This window comes from Mesoplodon bidens (assembly GCF_964165515.1).
Source record: "Mesoplodon bidens genome assembly, chromosome: 5".
NCBI classification, from domain to species: domain Eukaryota; kingdom Metazoa; phylum Chordata; class Mammalia; order Artiodactyla; family Ziphiidae; genus Mesoplodon; species Mesoplodon bidens.
The window spans coordinates 86,636,916-86,657,082 of record NC_138161.1 but is presented as its reverse complement, the minus strand read 5'-3'; the positions used below and the strand labels follow the sequence as shown (position 1 = coordinate 86,657,082).

The window sequence follows — 20,167 nt, the reverse complement described above, 5'->3', positions numbered from 1 at the left end:
CACCATACTGTATCTATTCTTATGAGATTCTCTCTCAGTTGTAAAATTCAGAGGTTAGATGACATGGCCTCTAAAAATCCTTCTGACTCTAAAGCTCTATGTTTTTATAGTTCAGGGGCTTTGAGATATTCTCCTTGAGACAGCTGGCATGCATAAGACTGCCAACCCATGGGGTAATGCCCAAGGATGCAGAGAATGTCCATGTAAGAAGATCAGTGTAGAGGGCACAATTCTCATTACCTGGATTTTAACACCCTATGAAATGTGGACTCATCAAACCTATTTCAAGTTTCTTTCTCTTTCCCAAATAGTTGACATCAAACTTAGTGCTAGTCCTGTTGTAATAATCCATTCCCTACCTAACATCCCAAATTTTGAAACAGATCCTTGTCTTAATCCCTATTTTGCTAACTTACCTAGTAGCTCGGTTTCTACAGGACTGAGGCCCTTACCTTGCCCTTGCTTACGCTCTTACACGTCAGCCTTGAGGTGAGAGACTGACTACTCTGTTCCTGGGACAGGTTGTCAACCTGCCTCTTTGTATCCAACTATTGGCAGTTTCTGGATTCTTCATCACTAAGAAGCTCTTTCTGAGTCAGCAATGCAGCTATTTCACTGGTCTGCTTAATTGCTGCCTGTAACTTCGGGCTATAGATTTAACCGGGTTCTTGCTGCCAGATGGGGCTACCATCCAGGTTCAGCTGATGGGCCTGTCACACTCCAGTGGGTGTGTCTAGTTTCAGACCTGGCCCCTGCTCAATCTCATCGAAGTGGATCCACATGCACTGTGGCAGACAACATGCTTAAATCCAGGCAGGCCGGTATCTTCACTGGCCCTGCCACCAATCCCATTTCCTTCTGTCTCAGGCTTTTCACTCACATTGTTCATATCTAGTGGGTTGGTCAAAAAGTTTATTTGGGTTTTCCTGTAACATGGAAAACTCGAATGAACTTTTCAGCTAACTCAATATTAAGAGTTGTTGGAATTGGAGAGCAGGGACAAACAGAAACTCACTGAATATAGTTTTGGGGAGATAAGATGCATCCATCTGATCTTCAATATTGTGAGGAAATGATCACCTCTTATTCCCGCTTTTTTTTATTGTATTTATTGTATTTTTTTATTTTTATTTTTTTTTTGCTTTATAACAAATTTAATCAGTTATACATATATATATGTTCCCATATCCCCTCCCTTTTGCGTCTCCCTCCCACCCTCCCTATCCCACCCCTCCAGGCGGTCACAAAGCACCAAGCTCATCTCCCTGTGCTATGCGGCTGCTTCCCACTAGCTATCTACCTTACGTTTGGTAGTGTATATATGTCCATGCCGCTCTTTCACTTTGTCACAGCTTACCCTTCCCCCTTCCCATATCCTCAAGCCCATTCTCTAGTAGGTGTCTTTCTTCCGGTCTTATCCCTATGTTCTTCATGACATTTTTTTTTCTTAAATTCCATATATATGTGTCAGCATACAGTATTTGTCTTTCTCTTTCTGACTTACTTCACTCTGTATGACACACTCTAGGTCCATCCACCTCATTACAAATAGCTCAATTTCGTTTCTTTTTATGGCTGAGTAATATTCCATTGTATATATGTGCCACATCTTCTTTACCCATTCATCCAATGATGGACACTTAGGTTGTTTCCACCTCCGGGCTATTGTAAATAGGGCTGCTATGAACATTTTGGTACATGTCTCTTTTTGAATTATGGTTTTCTCAGGGTATATGCCCAGTAGTGGGATTGCTGGGTCATATGGTAGTTCTATTTGCAGTTTTTTAAGGAACCTTCATACCGTTCTCCATAGTGGCTGAACCAATTCACATTCCCACCAGCAGTGCAAGAGTGTTCCCTTTTTTCCACACCCTCTCCAGCATTTATTGTTTCTAGATTTTTTGATGATGGCCATTCTGACTGGTGTGAGATGATATCTCATTGTAGTTTTGATTTGCATTTCTCTAATGAGTAAAGATGTTGAGCATCCTTTCATGTGTTTGTTGGCAGTCTGTATACCTTCTGTGGAGAAATGTCTGTTTAGGTCTTCTGCCCATTTTTGGATTGGGTTGTTTGTTTTTTTGTTATTGAGCTGCATGAGCTGCTTATAAATTTTGGAGATTAATCCTTTGTCAGTTGCTTCATTTGCAAATATTTTCTCCCATTCTGAGGGTTGTCCTTTGGTCCTGTTTATGGTTTCCTTTGCTGTGCAAAAGCTTTTAAGTTTCATTAGGTCCCATGTGTTTACTTTTGTCTTTATTTCCATTTCTCTAGGAGGTGGGTCAAAAAGGATCTTGCTGTGATTTATGTCATAGAGTGTTCTGCCTATGTTTTCCTCTAAGAGTTTGATAGTGTCTGGCCTTACATTTAGGTCTTTAATCCATTTTGAGCTTATTTTTGTGTATGGTGTTAGGGAGTGATCTAATCTCATACTTTTACATGTCCCTATCCAGTTTTCCCAGCACCACTTATTGAAGAGACTGTCCTTTCTCCACTGTACATTCCTGCCTCCTTTATCAAAGATAAGGTGACCATATGTCCGTGGGTTTATCTCGGGGCTTTCTATCCTGTTCCATTGATCTATCTTTCTGTTTTTGTGCCAGTATCATACTGTCTTGATTACTGTAGCTTTGTAGTATAGTCTGAAGTCAGGGAGCCTGATTCCTCCAGCTCCATTTTTCGTTCTCAAGATTGCTTTGGCTATTCGGGGTCTTTTGTGTTTCCATACAAATTGTGAAATTTTTTGCTCTAGTTCTGTGAAAAATGCCAGTGGTAGTTTGATAGGGATTGCATTGAATCTGTAGATTGCTTTGGGTAGTAGAGTCATTTTCACAATGTTGATTCTTCCAATCCAAGAACATGGTACATCTCTCCATCTATTTGTATCATCTTTAATTTCTTTCATCAGTGTCTTATAATTTTCTGCATACAGGTCTTTTGTCTCCTTAGGTAGGTTTATTCCTAGATATTTTATTCTTTTTGTTGCAATGGTAAATGGGAGTGTTTCCTTGATTTCACTTTCAGATTTTTCATCATTAGTATATAGGAATGCCAGAGATTTCTGTGCATTAATTTTGTATCCTGCTACTTTACCAAATTCATTGATTAGCTCTAGTAGTTTTCTGGTAGCATCTTTAGGATTCTCTATGTATAGTATCATGTCATCTGCAAACAGTGACAGCTTTACTTCTTCTTTTCCGATTTGGATTCCTTTTATTTCCTTTTCTTCTCTGATTGCTGTGGCTAAAACTTCCAAAACTATGTGGAAAAGAGTGGTGAGAGTGGGCAGCCTTGTCTTGTTCCTGATCTTAGTGGAAATGGTTTCAGCTTTTCACCATTGAGGACGATGCTGGCTGTGGGTTTGTCATATATGGCCTTTAATATGTTGAGGAAAATTCCCTCTATGCCTACTTTCTGCAGGGTTTTTATCATAAATGGGTGTTGAATTTTGTCGAAAGCTTTCTCTGCATCTATTGAGATGATCATATGGTTTTTCTCCTTCAATTTGTTAATATGGTGTATGATGTTGATTGATTTGCGTATATTGAAGAATCCTTGCATTCCTGGAATAAACCCCACTTGATCATGGTGTATGATCCTTTTAATGTGCTGTTGGATTCTGTTTGCTAGTATTTTGTTGAGGATTTTTGCATCTATGTTCATCAGTGATATTGGCCTGTAGTTTTCTTCCTTTGTGACATCTTTGTCTGGTTTTGGTATCAAGGTGATGGTGGCCTCGTAGAATGAGTTTGGGAGTGTTCCTCCCTCTGCTATATTTTGGAAGAGTTTCAGAAGGATAGGTGTTAGCTCTTCTCTAAATGCTTGATAGAATTCGCCTGTGAAGTCATTTGGTCCTGGGCTTTTGTTTGTTGGAAGATTTTTTTATCACAGTTTCAATTTCAGTGCTTGTGATTGGTCTGTTCATATTTTCTATTTCTTCCTGATTCAGTCTTGGCAGGTTGTGCATTTCTAAGAATTTGTCCATTTCTTCCAGGTTGTCCATTTTATTGGCATAGAGTTGCTTGTAGTAATCTCTCATGATCTTTTGTATTTCTGCAGTGTCAGTTGTTACTTCTCCTTTTTCATTTCTATTGAGTCTTCTCCCTTTTTTTCTTGATGAGTCTGGCTAATGGTTTATCAATTTTGTTTATCTTCTCAAAGAACCAGCTTTTAGTTTTATTGATCTTTGCTATCGTTTCCTTCATTTCTTTTTCATTTATTTCTGATCTGATTTTTATGATTTCTTTCCTTCTGCTAACTTTGGGATGTTTTTGTTCTTCTTTCTCTAATTGCTTTAGGTGCAAGGTTAGGTTGTTTATTCGAGATGTTTCCTGTTTCTTAAGATGGGATTGTATTGCTATAAACTTCCCTCTTAGAACTGCTTTTGCTGCATCCCATAGGTTTTGGGTCGTCGTGTCTCCATTGTCATTTGTTTCTAGGTATTTTTTCATTTCCTCTTTGATTTCTTCAGTGATCACTTCGTTATTAAGTAGTGTATTGTTTAGCCTCCATGTGTTCGTATTTTTTACAGCCCTTTTCCTGTAATTGATATCTAGTCTTATAACATTGTGGTCGGAAAAGATACTTGATACAATTTCAATTTTCTTAAATTTACCAAGGCTTGATTTGTGACCCAAGATATGATCTATCCTGGACAATGTTCCATGAGCACTTGAGAAAAATGTGTATTCTGTTGTTTTTGGATGGAATGTCCTATAAATATCAATTAAGTCCATCTTGTTTAATGTATCGTGTATCCTTATTTATTTTCATTTTGGATGATCTGCCCATTGGTGAAAGTGGGGTGTTAAAGTGCCCTACTATGATTGTGTTACTGTCGATTTCTCCTTTTATGGCTGTTAGTACTTGCCTTATGTATTGAGGTGCTCCTATGTTGGGTGCATAAATATTTACAATTGTTATATCTTCTTCTTGGATCGATCCCTTGATCATTATGTAGTGTCCTTCTTTGTCTCTTCTAGTAGTCTTTATTTTAAAGTCTATTTTGTCTGATATGAGAATTGCTACTCCAGCTTTCTTTTGGTTTCCATTTGCATGGAATATCTTTTTCCATCCCCTTACTTTCAGTCTGTATGTGTCTCTAGGTCTGAAGTGGGTCTCTTGTAGACAACATATATATGGGTCTTGTTTTTGTATCCATTCAGCCAATCTGTGTCTTTTGGTGGGAGCATTTAGTCCACTTACATTTAAGGTAATTATTGATATGTATGTTCCTATTCTCATTTTCTTAATTGTTTTGGGTTCGTTATTGTAGGTCTTTTCCTTCTGTTGTGTTTCTTGCCTAGAGAAGTTCCTTTAGCATTTGTTGTAAAGCTGGTTTGGTGGTGCTGATCTCTCTCAGCTTTTGCTTGTCTATAAACGTTTTAATTTCTCCATCAAATCTGAATGAGATCCTTGCTGGGTAGAGTAATCTTGGTTGCAGGTTTTTCTCTTTCATCACTTTAATTATGTCCTGCCACTCCCTTCTGGCTTGTAGAGTTTCTGCTGAGAGATCAGCTGTTATCCTGATGGGGATTCCCTTGTGTGTTGTTTGTTGTTTTTCCCTTGCTGCTTTTAATATGATTTCTTTGTGTTTAATTTTTGACAGTTTGAGTAATATGTGTCTTGGCGTATTTCTCCTTGGATTTATTCTGTATGGGACTCTCTGTACCTCCTGGACTTAACTATTTCCTTTCCCATATTAGGGAAGTTTTCAACTATAATCTCTTCAAATATTTTCTCAGTCCCTTTCTTTTTCTTTTCTTCTTCTGGGACCCCTGTAATTCGAATGTTGGTGCATTTAATGTTGTCCCAGAGGTCTCTGAGACTGTCCTCTGTTCTTTTCATTCTTTTTTCTTTACTTTGCTCTGCAGCAGTTATTTCCACTATTTTATCTTCCACCTCACTTATCCGTTCTTCTGCCTCAGTTATTCTGCTATTGATCCCATCTAGAGTATTTTTTATTTCATGTATTGTGTTTTTAATCAATGCTTGATTCATCTTTAGTTCTTCTAGGTCCTTGTTAACTGTTTCTTGCATTTTGTCTATTCTATTTCCAAGATTTTGGATCTGGGAAATAGAATCTTGGATCATCTTTACCATCATTATTCTGAATTCTTTTTCAGGTAGACTGCCTATTACCTCTTCATTTGTTAGGTCTGGTGGGTTTTTATCTTGCTCCTTCTCCTGCTGTGTGTTTTTCTGTCTTCTCATTTTGCTTATGTTACTGTGTTTGGGGTCTCCTTTTTGCAGGCTGAAGGTTCGTAGTTCCCGTTGTTTTTGGTGTCTGTCCCCAGTGGCTAAGGTTGGTTTAGTGGGTTGTGTAGGCTTCCTGGTGGAGGGGACTAGTGCCTGTGTTCTGGTGGATGAGGCTGGATCTTGTCTTTCTGGTGGGCAGGTCCACGTCTGGTGGTGTGTTTTGGGGTGTCTGCGGACTTTTTATGATTTTCGGCCACCTCTCTGTTAATGGGTGGCGTTGTGTTCCTGTCTTGCTAGTTGTTTGGCATAGGGTGTCCAGCACTGTAGCTTGCTGGTCGTTGAGTGAAGCTGGGTGCTGGTGTTGAGATGGAGATCTCTGGAAGATTTTTGCCGTTTGATATTATGTGGAGCTGGGAGGTCTCTTGTGGACCAGTGTCCTGAAGCTGGCTCTCCCACCTCAGAAGCACAGCAGTGACTCCTGGCTCCTCAATTTGGGATGATTTGTTGTCTATTCATGTATTCCACAGATGCAGGGTACATCAAGTTGATTGTGGAGCTTTAATCCGCTGCTTCTGAGGCTGCTGGGAGAGGTTCCCTTTCTCTTCTTTGTTCTCACAGCTCCTGGGTCTCAGCTTTGGATTTGGCCCCGCCTCTGCGTGTAGGTCGCCGGAGGGCGTCTGTTCTTTGCTCAGACAGGACACGGTTAAAGGAGCAGCCTCTTCGGGGACTCTGGCTCACTCAGGCCGGGCGGGACGGAGGGGCACGGAGTGCGGGGCGAGCCTGCAGCGGCAGAGGCCGGGGTGACGTTGCACCAGCCCGAGGTGCGCCGTGCGTTCTCCCAGGGAAGCCGCCCCTGGATCCCGGGACCCCGGCAGTGGCGGGCTGCACAGGCTCCCGGAAGGGCGGTGTGGACAGTGACCTGCGCTCGCACACAGGCTTCTTGGCGGCGGCAGCAGCAGCCCCAGCGTCCCACGCCTGTCACTGGTCTCCGCGCTTTCAGCCGCGACTCGCGCCCATCTGTGGAGCTCCTTTAAGCAGCGCTCTTAATCCCCTCTCCTCGCGCACCAGGAAACCAAGAGGGAAGAAAAGGTCTCTTGCCTCTTCGGCGGCTCCAGAGTTTTCCCGGACTCCCTCCCGGCTAGCTGTGGCACATTAGCCCCCTTCAGGCTGAGTTCTCGCCGCCAGCCCCAGTCCTCTCCCTGCGCTCTGACTGAAGCCTGAGCCTCAGCTTCCAGCGCCGCCCGCCCCGGCGGGCGAGCAGACAAGCCTCTCGGGCTGGTGAGTGCCTCTCGGCACCGCTCCTCTGTGCGGGAATCTCTCCGCTTTGCCCTACCCAGGTATGTGGGGAGTTTCTTGCCTTTTGGGAGGTCTGGGGTCTTCTGCCAGCGTTCAGTAGGTGTTCTGTAGGAGTTGTTCCACGTGTAGCTGTACTTCTGGTGTATCCGTGGGGAGGAAGGTGATCTCCGCGTCTTAGTCTTCCGCCATCTTACCCGGAAGTCCCCTCTTATTCCCTCTTGAGCCCCCTACACTCATGTTTTTACTGACACCACTCTGCTGAAATTGCTCTTATCGAGATCATCAATGACCTCCACAAAGCTATATCTAATCATATATTCTTGGTCCTCATCTTCCTTGATCTTTGAGTGGCATACTTGACACAGTTGCTCGCTCTTTCTTTAAAACACTTGCTTCCCTTGGTTTCCAGGCCTCCGTCCTCTCCTGGGTTTCCTCCCACCTCAGTGGTTGCTTTTTCTATATCTCCGTTTATTTTCTGGACCCTGTTGGTATGTCCCAGGGATCATCCTTTTAATTTCTAACTCATCCTTTTAACTCACTCTATGGATGATCTCATCTAGTCTCATATATCCTGATGACTTCCAAAATTATATATCCATGTTGTCTCCAGAAGTCCTCCCTGGACTTCAGCTGCCTTCCACACATCCCCCATTGATTGTCTATTAGGCATCTCAAATGCCTAGGATATCCTCCCACACCAAGAACCTTGCTTTCATGGTCTTCCTCAACTCAGTGAAGAGCAACTCCACCTTTCCCATTTCTCAGCCATAATTTCTGATGTCATCCTTAACACCTCTCCTCTTTTCACATCTCATATCTAAACTCTGAGAAAATCTTGTTGTTTCTACCTTCAAAGTATTTACAGAATCCAGCCACTTCTTACTATTCCTACTGTCACCACGCAGGGCCAATCCATCATAATCTTTTGACTATTCTGATAGCCCATTAACTCCCATCAGTTTAACTCCAGAACTTTAATCCTATCAAGTTTGTCCCCAACACAGCAGCAGAGTGATCCTGGTAAAATGTAAGTCAGACCATGTCATTCCTTTGCTCAAACTCCTCAAAAGCTTTCCCTCTTCCCCAGAATAAAAGGCAGGTCCTCACTATGACCTATCAGGCCATAGGTAAACTGCCCCAGGGCCTTTAACTCTCAGACCTCATCTCCTCATGACCTCATCAGTTCCCGCCTGTAAGATAAGACAGATAGTAATTGCAGATTTTCATGTTATTCATCAGTAAATTGATGGTTGGAGGAGTTAAGTGACTTATACTTGGTTATGCAGTGGTGGAACCATGATTTAAACCTAGGTAGTAACTGTAGAAACTACAAGTATAATCACCATACAGTTTTGCCTCTAAAATTTGCCAGTAAATTTGATGGCAAGCTTAATGCAGCAATTCAGTTCACAGTGGCTCCACAGACGAGAGCCATCTGTTGCTCATACCTGAGTAGACATGACTGGACAGCACGTGCGGCATATTTGCATTTGGTAGAGCAGAGGATCCAAATTGGGAAGGAGCACAAAACTGTCTTGGGTCAGTTGGAGCTACAGTGAGAGGCAATAAATCTCTAGGGAAAAAGATACAAATTAGGTAAAATGAAAATGGAATTGAACAAAATTTCCATTGCATAGGCAGTGAGGTTTTTTTTATTGCCATATGGGATTCTATCATCTCTTCCCAAAATGAAGTACAGAAGTCCTGCGGTCTCTATTGGCTTAAACAGAAATATGATGAGAAAGCTTAGGAGGAAGGGCTCTTACTAAGGAAGGACTAACTCAGCTGCCGACACAACAGAGATATCAGGAAAGGGAAGTTTTAGGGATGTCAGGAAAAAAAAAAAAGATCCAATCAAATCAGTACCAATGTCTGATTTTCCATTCTTGACCACAACATTCTTTTCTCATTTGATAAACATACTGTGGCTTGAGTTTTGCCATCTGGGATCAGTGACTACCTGGGTGGACAATTTATTTCTCCAAACTTCAGTGGTCTCTAGAAGTCCAACTCTTTTGTTCATGCTCCATGAACAAGCATAAATACTGAATTTTTCTTTCTCCTCGGAATGTCAGACTATATCAATATATCCAAAAGAAGACAGAAAACTGCCAGAGTGTACAACCAAAATACTGATAACTTCACTTTTATTGCAAAGAAAGAATTGCTCTATCACAGGAAATCCAGGATACCCAATTGTTATGGACTGAATTGTGCTCCTAACCCCTGCCCCGCCATGTGACTGTTTTTGGAGCTAGGGCTAGGGGGTAATTAAAGTTAAATGAAGTCATAAGGGTGGGACCCCAGTAGGACTGGTGTTCTTATAAGAAGAGGAAGAGACACCAGAAGTGCTTGCACACAGAGAAAAAAGCATGTGAAGACACAGAGAAAAAGGCAGCCAAGTCTGCAAGCCAAGGAGAGAAGCCTCAGGAGAAACAAAACCTGCCAGTACCTTCATCTAGGACTTTCAGCCTCCAGAACTGTAAGAAATAAAATTAAGCCACCCAGTCTGTGGTATTTTGCTACCACAGCCCTAGCAGACTACATCCACGTTTGCACCTATGCAATGCCTGTCACATAGAAAGTGCTCGTTAGCTATTTGCTGAGTGAGGATGTCAAGCAGGCCTCAAAGGGGAAGTGATGAGAAGTTTGTTGAAGATGTGGCTGGCAGATTTACTGCACCACAGTTCCCTGAAATAACATTAGACAATAAAACAACACTGGGATGAACAGCATTTGAAACCTTAATAATATCCATTTTCTCCTTTGACTGGAATATCGTATTGAAGAGAAATACCTATCCACACTTGGAGGTTCAAATGGTGAGGGAACCAGTGGAATCCTCTGATGCCCTGATGCTGTCAATAAAGGGTTCACGGCCATCATTGGATTTATCATCAATATCTCTCGCCACTGATGGAGTTCTAAAAAAAAAACGGATAGATATGTCAACAAATACCTCTACTTTTTGTGAACTATTTGAATTCTTCTTGAACACGATGAACACCTTTTGTATTTTCCCAACACTTGGGAAGACTAACTACAGCAAGATTTCAGTTACACAAAAACCCCTCCATTGTAAGTACCCAGATACAATTGTAGAACTCCGTGTGCCTTTGGAATTTGTTCGAGACTCCACAGGTAATACCATACCACACTGCAAGCAACACTAATAAAATTAAACCAGTTTTGCAAGATTCCAGAAATACCATCTTCTTTTATTACAATTTATTTTGATGTTTATATTTCCAGAAGTACAAATGCATGTATGCTCCCATATGTTAAATTTTTGGAAAAATATTCCTAGTTAGTTGATAAGATTAAAACAGAAAAGAGGAAAATCTTCCTAATGGCCCAAAATACATCTAATTAAAGTGAATACAGGCTGACTGCATGTGTCTAATTAGAACAAGTGACCAAGTTATATCCAAACATACATAAACACAAGCATTCATAACTTTATCTAGAACCTAGTGATCAGAAAAAGGGACCATTATAAAAGGGGTAAAATTTTGTCTTATATTTTATTAATTATTAACATATTTTGAATTTTAAATATTAAATGAGTGTTAGTCAAACAGGTCACTTTAGCTTCTTCATCCTCGTTACTTTAAAAAAAAATTGAGATAACTACAACTATGTTTGAAAAAAAAAGGAAATCAGGAAGAAAGTGTTCTGCTTTTCAAAGTAGTGTTTTTTTTCTTTCTCGTGTGCATATTTAATTTTTAAAAGAGTTAATATAGGGGCTTCCCTGGTGGCACAGTGGGTGAGAGTCCGCCTGCCGATGCAGGGGACGCAGGTTCGTGCCCCGGTCCGGGAGGATCCCATGTGCCACGGAGCTGCTGGGTCCATGAGCCGTGGCCGCTGGGCCTGCGCATCCGGAGCCTGTGCTCCGCAGTGGGAGAGGCCACAGCGGTGACAGGCCCGCATAATGCAAAAACAAAAACAAAAAAACAAAAAGAGTTAATACATTCATATGGTTCCAAAACTAAAAATATAATGGTATTTAAATAAGCAGTCACTTCTTTAGTTTCTTTTCCAGGCCTAAACCTACTGATCAACTTCAAAATTCAAGTCCACAGGTCACCTATCATTGGGTTTCACCATTCATATACATTTTTTTTTTTTTTTTTTTTTTTTTTTTGCTGTACGCGGGCCTCTCACTGCTGTGGCCTCTCCCGTTGCGGAGCACAGGCTCCGGACACACAGGCTCCGTGGCCATGGCTCGCGGGCCCAGCCGCTCCGCGGCATGTGGGATCTTCCAGGATAGGGGCACGAACCCGTGTCCCCTGCATCGGCAGGCAGACTCTCAGCCACTGCGCCACCAGGGAAGCCCTATATACATTTTTTTAAAGTTTTTTTTTTTTTTTTTTTTTTTTTTTTTGCGGTACGCGGGCCTCTCACTGTTGTGGCCTCTCCCGTTGCGGAGCACAGGCTCCGGACGCGCAGGCTCAGCGGCCATGGCTCACGGGCCCAGCTGCTCCGTGGCATGTGGGATCTTCCCGGACCGTGGCACGAACCCGCGTCACCTGTATCGGCAGGCGGACTCTCAACCACTGCGCCACCAGGGAAGCCCTAAAGTTTTTAATGTGGATTTATTTTCACTATTTCTGTGAGGTCAATATAATTTCTTCTCTGATAGTGGCCTCAGAGTAGTGACCAGTCAGAATCAGGATAAAAATATTTGCCAGATGCCTACCAGCCAGGGTGAGATGCCAAGAAAGAACTCAGGCCAGGTGTGTCAGCTGTGGGATTGCATCTGTGGCGAGGACACTGCTCCTTGGCTTAGAACCTCAGGTCCTCCGCATCTGAGATGTGGTGCACAGCCACCTTTTTTCACCTCGTCTATTACACAACAGAACAGTGTGGGACACGATGTGGTGTTTCCTCTTGAAACACTGTTGAACTTTGAGTTGTGTCATGAATTGACAGTCTCGGGTAGAAGTTTGAACTTACCTATGAGATAGATAGAAACTTTGAAGCTGTGATATATAGTGCTCATCTTGCATTTTATGTGATGCCTGAAACAAATCTGCAGGAAGGAGAAGGAAGAAAAGGAGTGCAGAATCCCTCCAGAGCAAGCATTGCCTAGAGGCTAACCACCCCGCTACTTCACACGTCACCATAGGGAAGTGCCATGGAGATTACTCACCAAAAGTGGATGAGACTACCTTACTTTGGGATTCCTCCAAAGCAGGCCTGAGACAAGGACTTGAATGAAGGTAATTTATTTGGGAGGTAATCCCAGGAAGCCCACATGAGGGAGTGGGTGAGACCAGGAAGGGAAAAAAGCCAATAAGATGTGAGATAATCTGTGAGTTACCACTATGGACAACCTTCTGAGGACCCTCTAAGAAAACCTGTAGTACACACCTCATAATTGTCCCAGTGAAAGACACAGAGCTGGCCATTTACCCATTGATTTCTGTCAGCCACTGGTGGAGGGCACAGTTCTCCCTTGCATCTGGGTTATGCCGGAGCTAGATCCAACAAGCTCCTACAGTGTGGGAGAAAGCCTTCAGTCTGAAGCAGACAAATACAGGTGCTTGAGATGGGAAATGACCTCTATGGTTGCAGGTGAACTCAGAAAGGGGATATGGGTAAGGCAGCAAGCATTGTTGAGGCCACGTGATTACTTTCTAATGTCATTCCACTAGATAATCGATACAAATGCCTTTCTTCTGGACTACCAGGTTTGCCAGGCATAGGCATATTTCTATGAGGCTCTGTAGGGTCCATGGTCTGCAACAACACAGCTGGATTTTTTTCCACTGTTATTCATGTGTTCAGTGAAATGAGTGGGGAACTTAAGACTATTGGCCAATGGAGTTGAAGAAATGAGGCATCGGAGACAAGTCTCATCTAATTTACCATTAAAGCCCTCCTTGGTACCATACCTGTTCTGGATTCCATGGTGCCTGAATCTGGCTTTCTTTCTTTTTGCAATGCCAGGGAGATTGAATGTAATCTATAAAATTTTGTTACACTTCTGACATGGTAATTTATTATTTTTAATCAGTCTACCAAATGTTTTCCTAAAATGTAAATTATTCCCAAGTCTACAGAAATGTCCCTTTGTCATGAAGGTCCCTGAGGAGGACAATGAGTCATTGGCATCTACCACACCTGGATGTTACAGTTCTGGGCTCCACTTGGCTTCCCTAGTTTCTTTTCATATTTACACCTGTGAGAAAGTGCTTACTTACTTATCACGACATCTACTAGTGCCCAAATTTTCTTAAAAAAAAATTATAGCCCACTGCTATAGACTGACTGTCTCCCCTCGAAACTCGTATGTTAAAACCTAATCCCCAAAGCGATGGTATCTGGAGGTGGGGCGTTTTGGAGGTGATTTAGGTCATGCGTGTGGAGCCCTCATGTATGGAATTAGTACCCTTAGAATAGAGACCGCAGAGAGTTCCCTCAGCCTTTCCTCCACATAGGACACAGTGAGACGAAGGCCATCTATGAACCAGGAAGCAAGTCCTCACCAGACACTGAATCTGCTAGTGCCTTGATCTTGAACTTCCCTGCCTCCAGAATTGTGAGAAATAAATCTCTGTTTATAAGCCACCCAGATTATAGTATTCTGTTATAGCAGCCTGAATGGATGAAGGCAATTTTTAATGTCATGCCTGTTATCTTTTGAAATGTCCCAAATTTTATATATATTTTATAATTACATATATATATATCAACATCTTTATTGGAGTATAATTGCTTTACAATGGTGTGTTAGTTTCTGCTTTATAACAAAGTGAATCAGCTATACATATACATATGTCCCCATATCCCCTCCCTAACCCACCCCTCTAGGTGGTTGGTCACAAAGCACCGAGCTGATCTCCCTGTGCTATGTAGTTGCTTCCCACTAGCTATCTATTATACATTTGGTAGTATATATAAGTCTATGCCACTCTCTCACTTCGTCCCAGCTTACCCTGCCCCCTCCCCATGTCCTCAAGTCCAGTCTCTACATCTGTGTCTTTATTCCTGTCCTGCCCTTAGGTTCTTCAGATTTTTTTTTTTTTTAGATTCCATATATATGTGTTAGCATACGGTATTTGTTTTTCTCTTTCTGACTTACTTCACTCTGTATGACAGACTCTAGGTCCATCCACCTCACTACAAATAACTCAGTTTCGTTTCCTTTTATGGCTGAGTAATATTCCATTGTATATATGTGCCACATCTTTATCCATTCATCTGTCGATGGACACTTAGGTTGTTTCCATCTCTGGGCCACTGTAAATAGAGCTGCAATGAACATTATGGTACATGACTCTTTTCGAATTATGGTTTTCTCAGGGTATATGCCCAGTAGTGGGATTGCTGGGTCGTATGGTAGTTCTATTTTTAGTTTTTTAAGGAACCTCCATACTGTTTTTTTTTAACAGATTTTATTTTTATGTTCACAGCAAAATTGAGTAGACAGTACAAAGAATTCACACATACCTCTCCCACACACATGTATAGCCTCCCCACTATCAACATCCTGCACCAGAGTCTTACATTTGTTACAATGATGAACCTACATTGACACCTCACTATTACTGAAAGGCCACGAGTTACCTTAGGGTTGGTTCACTCTTTGTGTTGTATATTCTTTGGGTTTTGACAAATGTATAATGACATGTACCCACCATTACAGTCTCATACAGAATAGTTTCACTGCCCTAAACCAAATTATATTTTAAAGCAAATATAATCAGACACTTCCAAGGAAGTACTCTGGGGTTGACCAGACCTTTCACTTTATCAGCTAGGTAGATAAATACTTGAAGCTCCAAATGTATGTTTCTACAAACTCACCGTTTTGGAGTTCCTCAGTCATGGATCAACCAACCCATGAGTCTTTAAACATTAACTTTCCCATTTTCAGGGTATCCTCTTCTACATGTTTAGAAACATGTAGACAATTTTTGAACCAAGGTCACTTTGCTGTGGCAGATGAAATGCTCCTGAGTCAAAGCGTAGACTGGGATATCCGTTCTGAATGCAGAGCGTGTCTGGTGATCCCCAATGCAGGAATGCACTGGTGCTTAGGTTTGCATTCAGGTTGGATTTCTTTGACCTAGGGCTCTGATCCTGGATGCCCAGCACTTTAGGAGGATGAAGACTCCTTAATCTCTGTCTTCAGACTCTTACCCTCAACAAACCCTTCCAGGCAGCACATAGAAGATTTAGCTAGTGCTAATTCTGTCTCAACTGATTAGGGCAATAGTAGTAAGACGTGAACTCCATGAACTTGCTGAACCATGAAACAAAGCCCTTGCCGAATCAGCAGATACTTACTGAGTACTGCTACTATGGAGAACGCTTGCCTGCCTTATGCATCGTAGCCAGGTGCCAATTCCGTTACATTTCTTTATATGGCTTTACTATGACCATTCATTAAAGTCAGTACAATTTGAGTTTGGCCAACCCTGAATTTAAGCAATTGTATATCGAATACTTATTGCACATATGCTGCATGAATTCTGGGATTATATTCATTAAGATAAATTAATTTTTAAATAACTGCTGTATTTGGTAAGTTTTTACATTTGAAAGGTAGATCAATAGAATTAATTATTTCTATAATTCTGAGAAAAATAAATATAAATTCTTAAAACTAGAGGGAGATATTCTTAAAGGTTTTTAAGTTATAAAACAATCCTTAGTAGCTTCACATGTTCACTGTTCTAAGTATCCTGTATTAATGTGAGTGCTGAAAAGCATGTTAATGCTAAAGTGTAATTCACTTGTCCTTAAGTATATTTTCAGTGTTTTAAAATAATAAATGGGAAATCTTTTTTTAAATTAGGAAGGCCAAGAGAGCTGCCCCAAAGCATTTCATGATCAAATACTTTTAGCAGAAAAACTAGCTGTGAGAAGAGATGTCACGGCAATTTTTCATTGCTATAGTTAGAAGCGTGAAAAAAGTCCATTTTTATATCCTATAAGAAAAAAGTTTTTAAAAATAATTATATAAATGTTAATTGTATAAAATAAAAATAATTGTATTGATATTCAAAATACATTTGTTAATTGAAATAAAGTTTAAGGTAAGACTAGATGCATAACTGGCATAAAATATTTGACTGTTTCTGGGCTTCCCTGGTGGCGCAGTGGTTGGGAGTCTGCCTGCCGATGCAGGGGACACGGGTTCGTGCCCCGGTCTGGGAAGATCCCACATGCCGCAGAGCGGCTGGGCCCGTGAGCCATGGCCGCTAAGCCTGTGCGTCCAGAGCCTGTGCTCCACAACGGGAGGGGCCACAGCAGTGGGAGGCCCGTGTACTGCAAAAAAATATATATATATACTTGACTGTTTCTAATTGTAGATACATGTATTTCCTGAGAAGATTACACGGCAATTCTAAAATTATCCAAGCACTTATCTCAAGTGGAAGAAATAGTTACATTTAAAATATCTTCAACCCAAATGTGCAGCATGGTCATTTATAACAGGACAAATGATATTACTCCTTAAAATCTGAGCAGCTGATATCACCTTCAGCCCCTATCTCACATCTTCTACAAGGCTCTGCCCAATCCTGGGGATTTCATCTTCGTGGGTGCTCGGGTTCTGAGTTTATGCCACTGTGGGCCTCCCAGTCTACTCCCTTAAGCTTTTCCCTCCTCTCTGCTCTACACTGACTCAGAATGCAGTCCACTTCCCTCAATATCCACATAAAACCACTAACACAAGGTAACACGTGTGTGTAGCTGACTTTACCAAGGTCTTGGCCGATTGGGGACGGTGTGTGTCAAATACATCTTAAAATTGAACATCAGACTTTTCCATTGTGAAACAGTCCTTTGGGCAATTTTGACAAATGCAGGCTCTGGCTTCTTGCTCTTTTTTTTTTTTTTTTTTTAAACCTTCTCTCAGCTGCTACCCCAATAACTCTAAAGCAATTCTTCCCACTTTATTTTGCAGAGACCACTCTAGCCCCTCTCCCTGAGTCTGCTCTTAGCCTTTCCTCAGTGGGCCTTTGACTCTGGTCTCTTCATATCTTCCTCCCCAACTCCATCTTTGCTGAGGGTAGGGGAGTTTAGTGATCTCTATTTGTTTGAATTATACCACTAACATCTCACTTTTGAAGGCAGCTAGACTTAATTTTGGTTTTAAATAATAAGCACTTTCTCTGTTATACAAGCACATTATAAATGAGTTAGCACTATAGTGGCAAGTAGTATTGACAACAAAGACAGTTAATACTGAAGCACTTGGTAGTGGCCCTAAAATATATTTCACTTTTACTGAAGGCATATACTTTTGCACTCTTCTAAATGCATCTAAATGCACATTCCCTAGGAAGTGTTGTTGATGACAGATGGCTTGCGCGTGCTTCCCTCACCTCCTATTTCTTTTCACTGTGGAAGCTCATTGTCCTCAGATCCACCCATGTCTTCTTGAAATGAAAAGTTCTAGGTCTATTTGCAAGTATTATAATGAAAAGGGATAAGCCTTTGTCATCATTAAGCAAGTAGAAATTACGTAATTTCTTTTCTTCTTGAAATCAACATAATTTAAGTGCTACCACAGTTTGTATACATTGTGTTCACTTTCTTCCAAAGATTGTGAAGCAAAACCCATTATATATAAATCTGTACATAGACTAAAGTGAAATTCCAGCAGTGCTCAACTGAACTGAATTTTAGATATTTCACTTAGATCTTTTTAAAGGAATGAAGAAATATTAAAATGAGATTTTTTTCATGATTATCATTGATTGTTCCTCAATTTTTTCCCCCAAATTTCCTACTCTGTCATTTCATGGTCCATACCTCGTGACAATTTTTTTGCACATAGTTACCTGCAGTAATGGGAGGCCATTAAAGTAAGAAAGGGGAGTAAATGTATAGCTGTGACACACAGAAGCAGGTACTTAATCTATTTAAAGATAATGAAACACTTAATAAATTTATGTAACAACTTTGAAATGACTATTTCAAATAAAATTCCTTTTACTTTTACTTAAAAAAACCAAACTAAAGCCAGGCAGTATTTACTTATTTGGCAAATAAATCTTTACTCTTTAGTAACTTCAGCCAAATAAGAATTTATTAGCTAACATACTGTTAGTAATGAAGCCGATAAAATTTATAGATAAATCTAAGTATTTCTCTATACATATTTATTTTTCCCAAGTGTATCATGTTTTATAGTATACCCAGTGGTTTGGGGAGGAATGCTGTTGATGTTATTTACACAAGAATAATACAAGAATATTTCCTTATGTCTTCATTTTTCATTAGACCCATATAGAACCGTATTCCTTTTAAGATAAAATTGTCCCTTTATTTTTATGTGCAAACATGTTTTCTGAAAGTAATTAGCCTCCGTTTGGACAAATCAATGTGTAGATTTGTGTACTTACATCCACTGTGAAGACGTCTTGGTTTAGACATTGCTCATAGAAGAACCATCCAAAGACTTTCTGTCTTTCAATTGCAGAAGCTTCTCTGAATGCAGGCTGAAAAACACATCTGACAACTGTGTTAGACTGTCTTAATTAATTCACCTTGCCTTAAATACGAACTCAACTAAGTTGATTAGTCCTATTTCATGACAGAAACGCTGCCCTCTATATCCTCTACAGATAGGAGAAAAGACGTTAAGCCCCAGGAAAGTGCACCACAGTGTACATAAACCTGTCTCAGAGTTTAGCCTTTACTTTAATCCTTCCTTAGCCTTTAAGATGCTTTGTGGGCATTCAGTTAATGCCACTCTTCAATTTGACACAAAAGTAAAATACTCTGCGTATAAGTAATAAGGTTTTCTTTGATAGAAATAGAACTATTTTTTTATTTCCAACAGGTTTTGAGTGGAAAAGTTCCTTTTGCAAGTAGGGAAAAAAAGTTATTTTCCACAGAGCTGCAAAATTAAACAAAAGATGGCAGTATATTTAAGGAAGAAGCTTCTAGAATTGACAACTGTACTTTAATTCCTATAGACAGTGAAAGAAACCTTTCATAATCTGTGCGAGAGCTGTGATCCATATAAAAGAGAAAATATGGAATTTTGAAATAGACCTGTTCTATTTACTAAAGAAACAGTTGAAACCTTGAAAAAGAATATCCATATTTTTCTAACAATTTTACTGGTGGAAAGTACGAAATAAGAATACTGTATGAAAAAACTACAGTTGAGTTACAAGTAATGTTTTCAGCTTCTAGTGACGATAACTTGCTGCTTTGTTGACACACATTTTTAGCATTGGATATTGAGGTCATTATAGAAAATACCACATGGGATGTATTGATTGCATTTTAGGGTGATTGTTCATGACGCAGTCATCAACAACAGGGACTTAAAATGACTAACTAACAGACCCAGTCAAGTCCCAGGCCCACCGTGTATGAACTGTACGACCTGGCCAAGGTATTAAACTTCTCTGAGCTTCAGTTTCCTTATCTTGGAAGGGCCTCATAGCGTTTTTCTGAGATGTGAAGGTGACAAAATAGACAAACTACCTGGCTAGTTCCCGCTTAGCGTTAGCCATTGTATTAGATAACTACATGACATGAAGTCCTCTGTTGAGGATCCACGGGAGACAATTTTCTCAGCCCACAGTACCAGGAATAATTGAGTTTTTCCCTGAGAAATCCGGCCAAAACAAAATCTCAAGAATCATGTAACTAGTGATTTATTTTTTTGCATTAACTGCTAGGAAGCTCAGGGCCA

At 40.7% G+C, this 20,167-nt stretch overlaps 1 protein-coding gene across 1 annotated transcript in view; it reads right to left on the bottom strand.

Moving 5' to 3' along the window:
* The window catches only part of SAMD7 (sterile alpha motif domain containing 7), a gene marked incomplete at its 3' end in the record, with an annotated part of 38,820 nt that extends 19,855 nt beyond the window's left edge, over nucleotides 1–18,965 (bottom strand). Inside the window, exons 1-3 of the mRNA XM_081235480.1 lie at nucleotides 18,861–18,965; nucleotides 10,292–10,418; nucleotides 8,943–9,067 (exon numbers count right to left, since the gene is read on the bottom strand). Of these exons, the coding sequence (XP_081091606.1) occupies nucleotides 8,943–9,067; nucleotides 10,292–10,392 (226 nt within the window). The 5' untranslated portion in view covers nucleotides 10,393–10,418; nucleotides 18,861–18,965. The remainder of the gene's footprint in view (nucleotides 1–8,942; nucleotides 9,068–10,291; nucleotides 10,419–18,860) is intronic.
* Nucleotides 18,966–20,167: the final 1,202 nt, after the last annotated feature.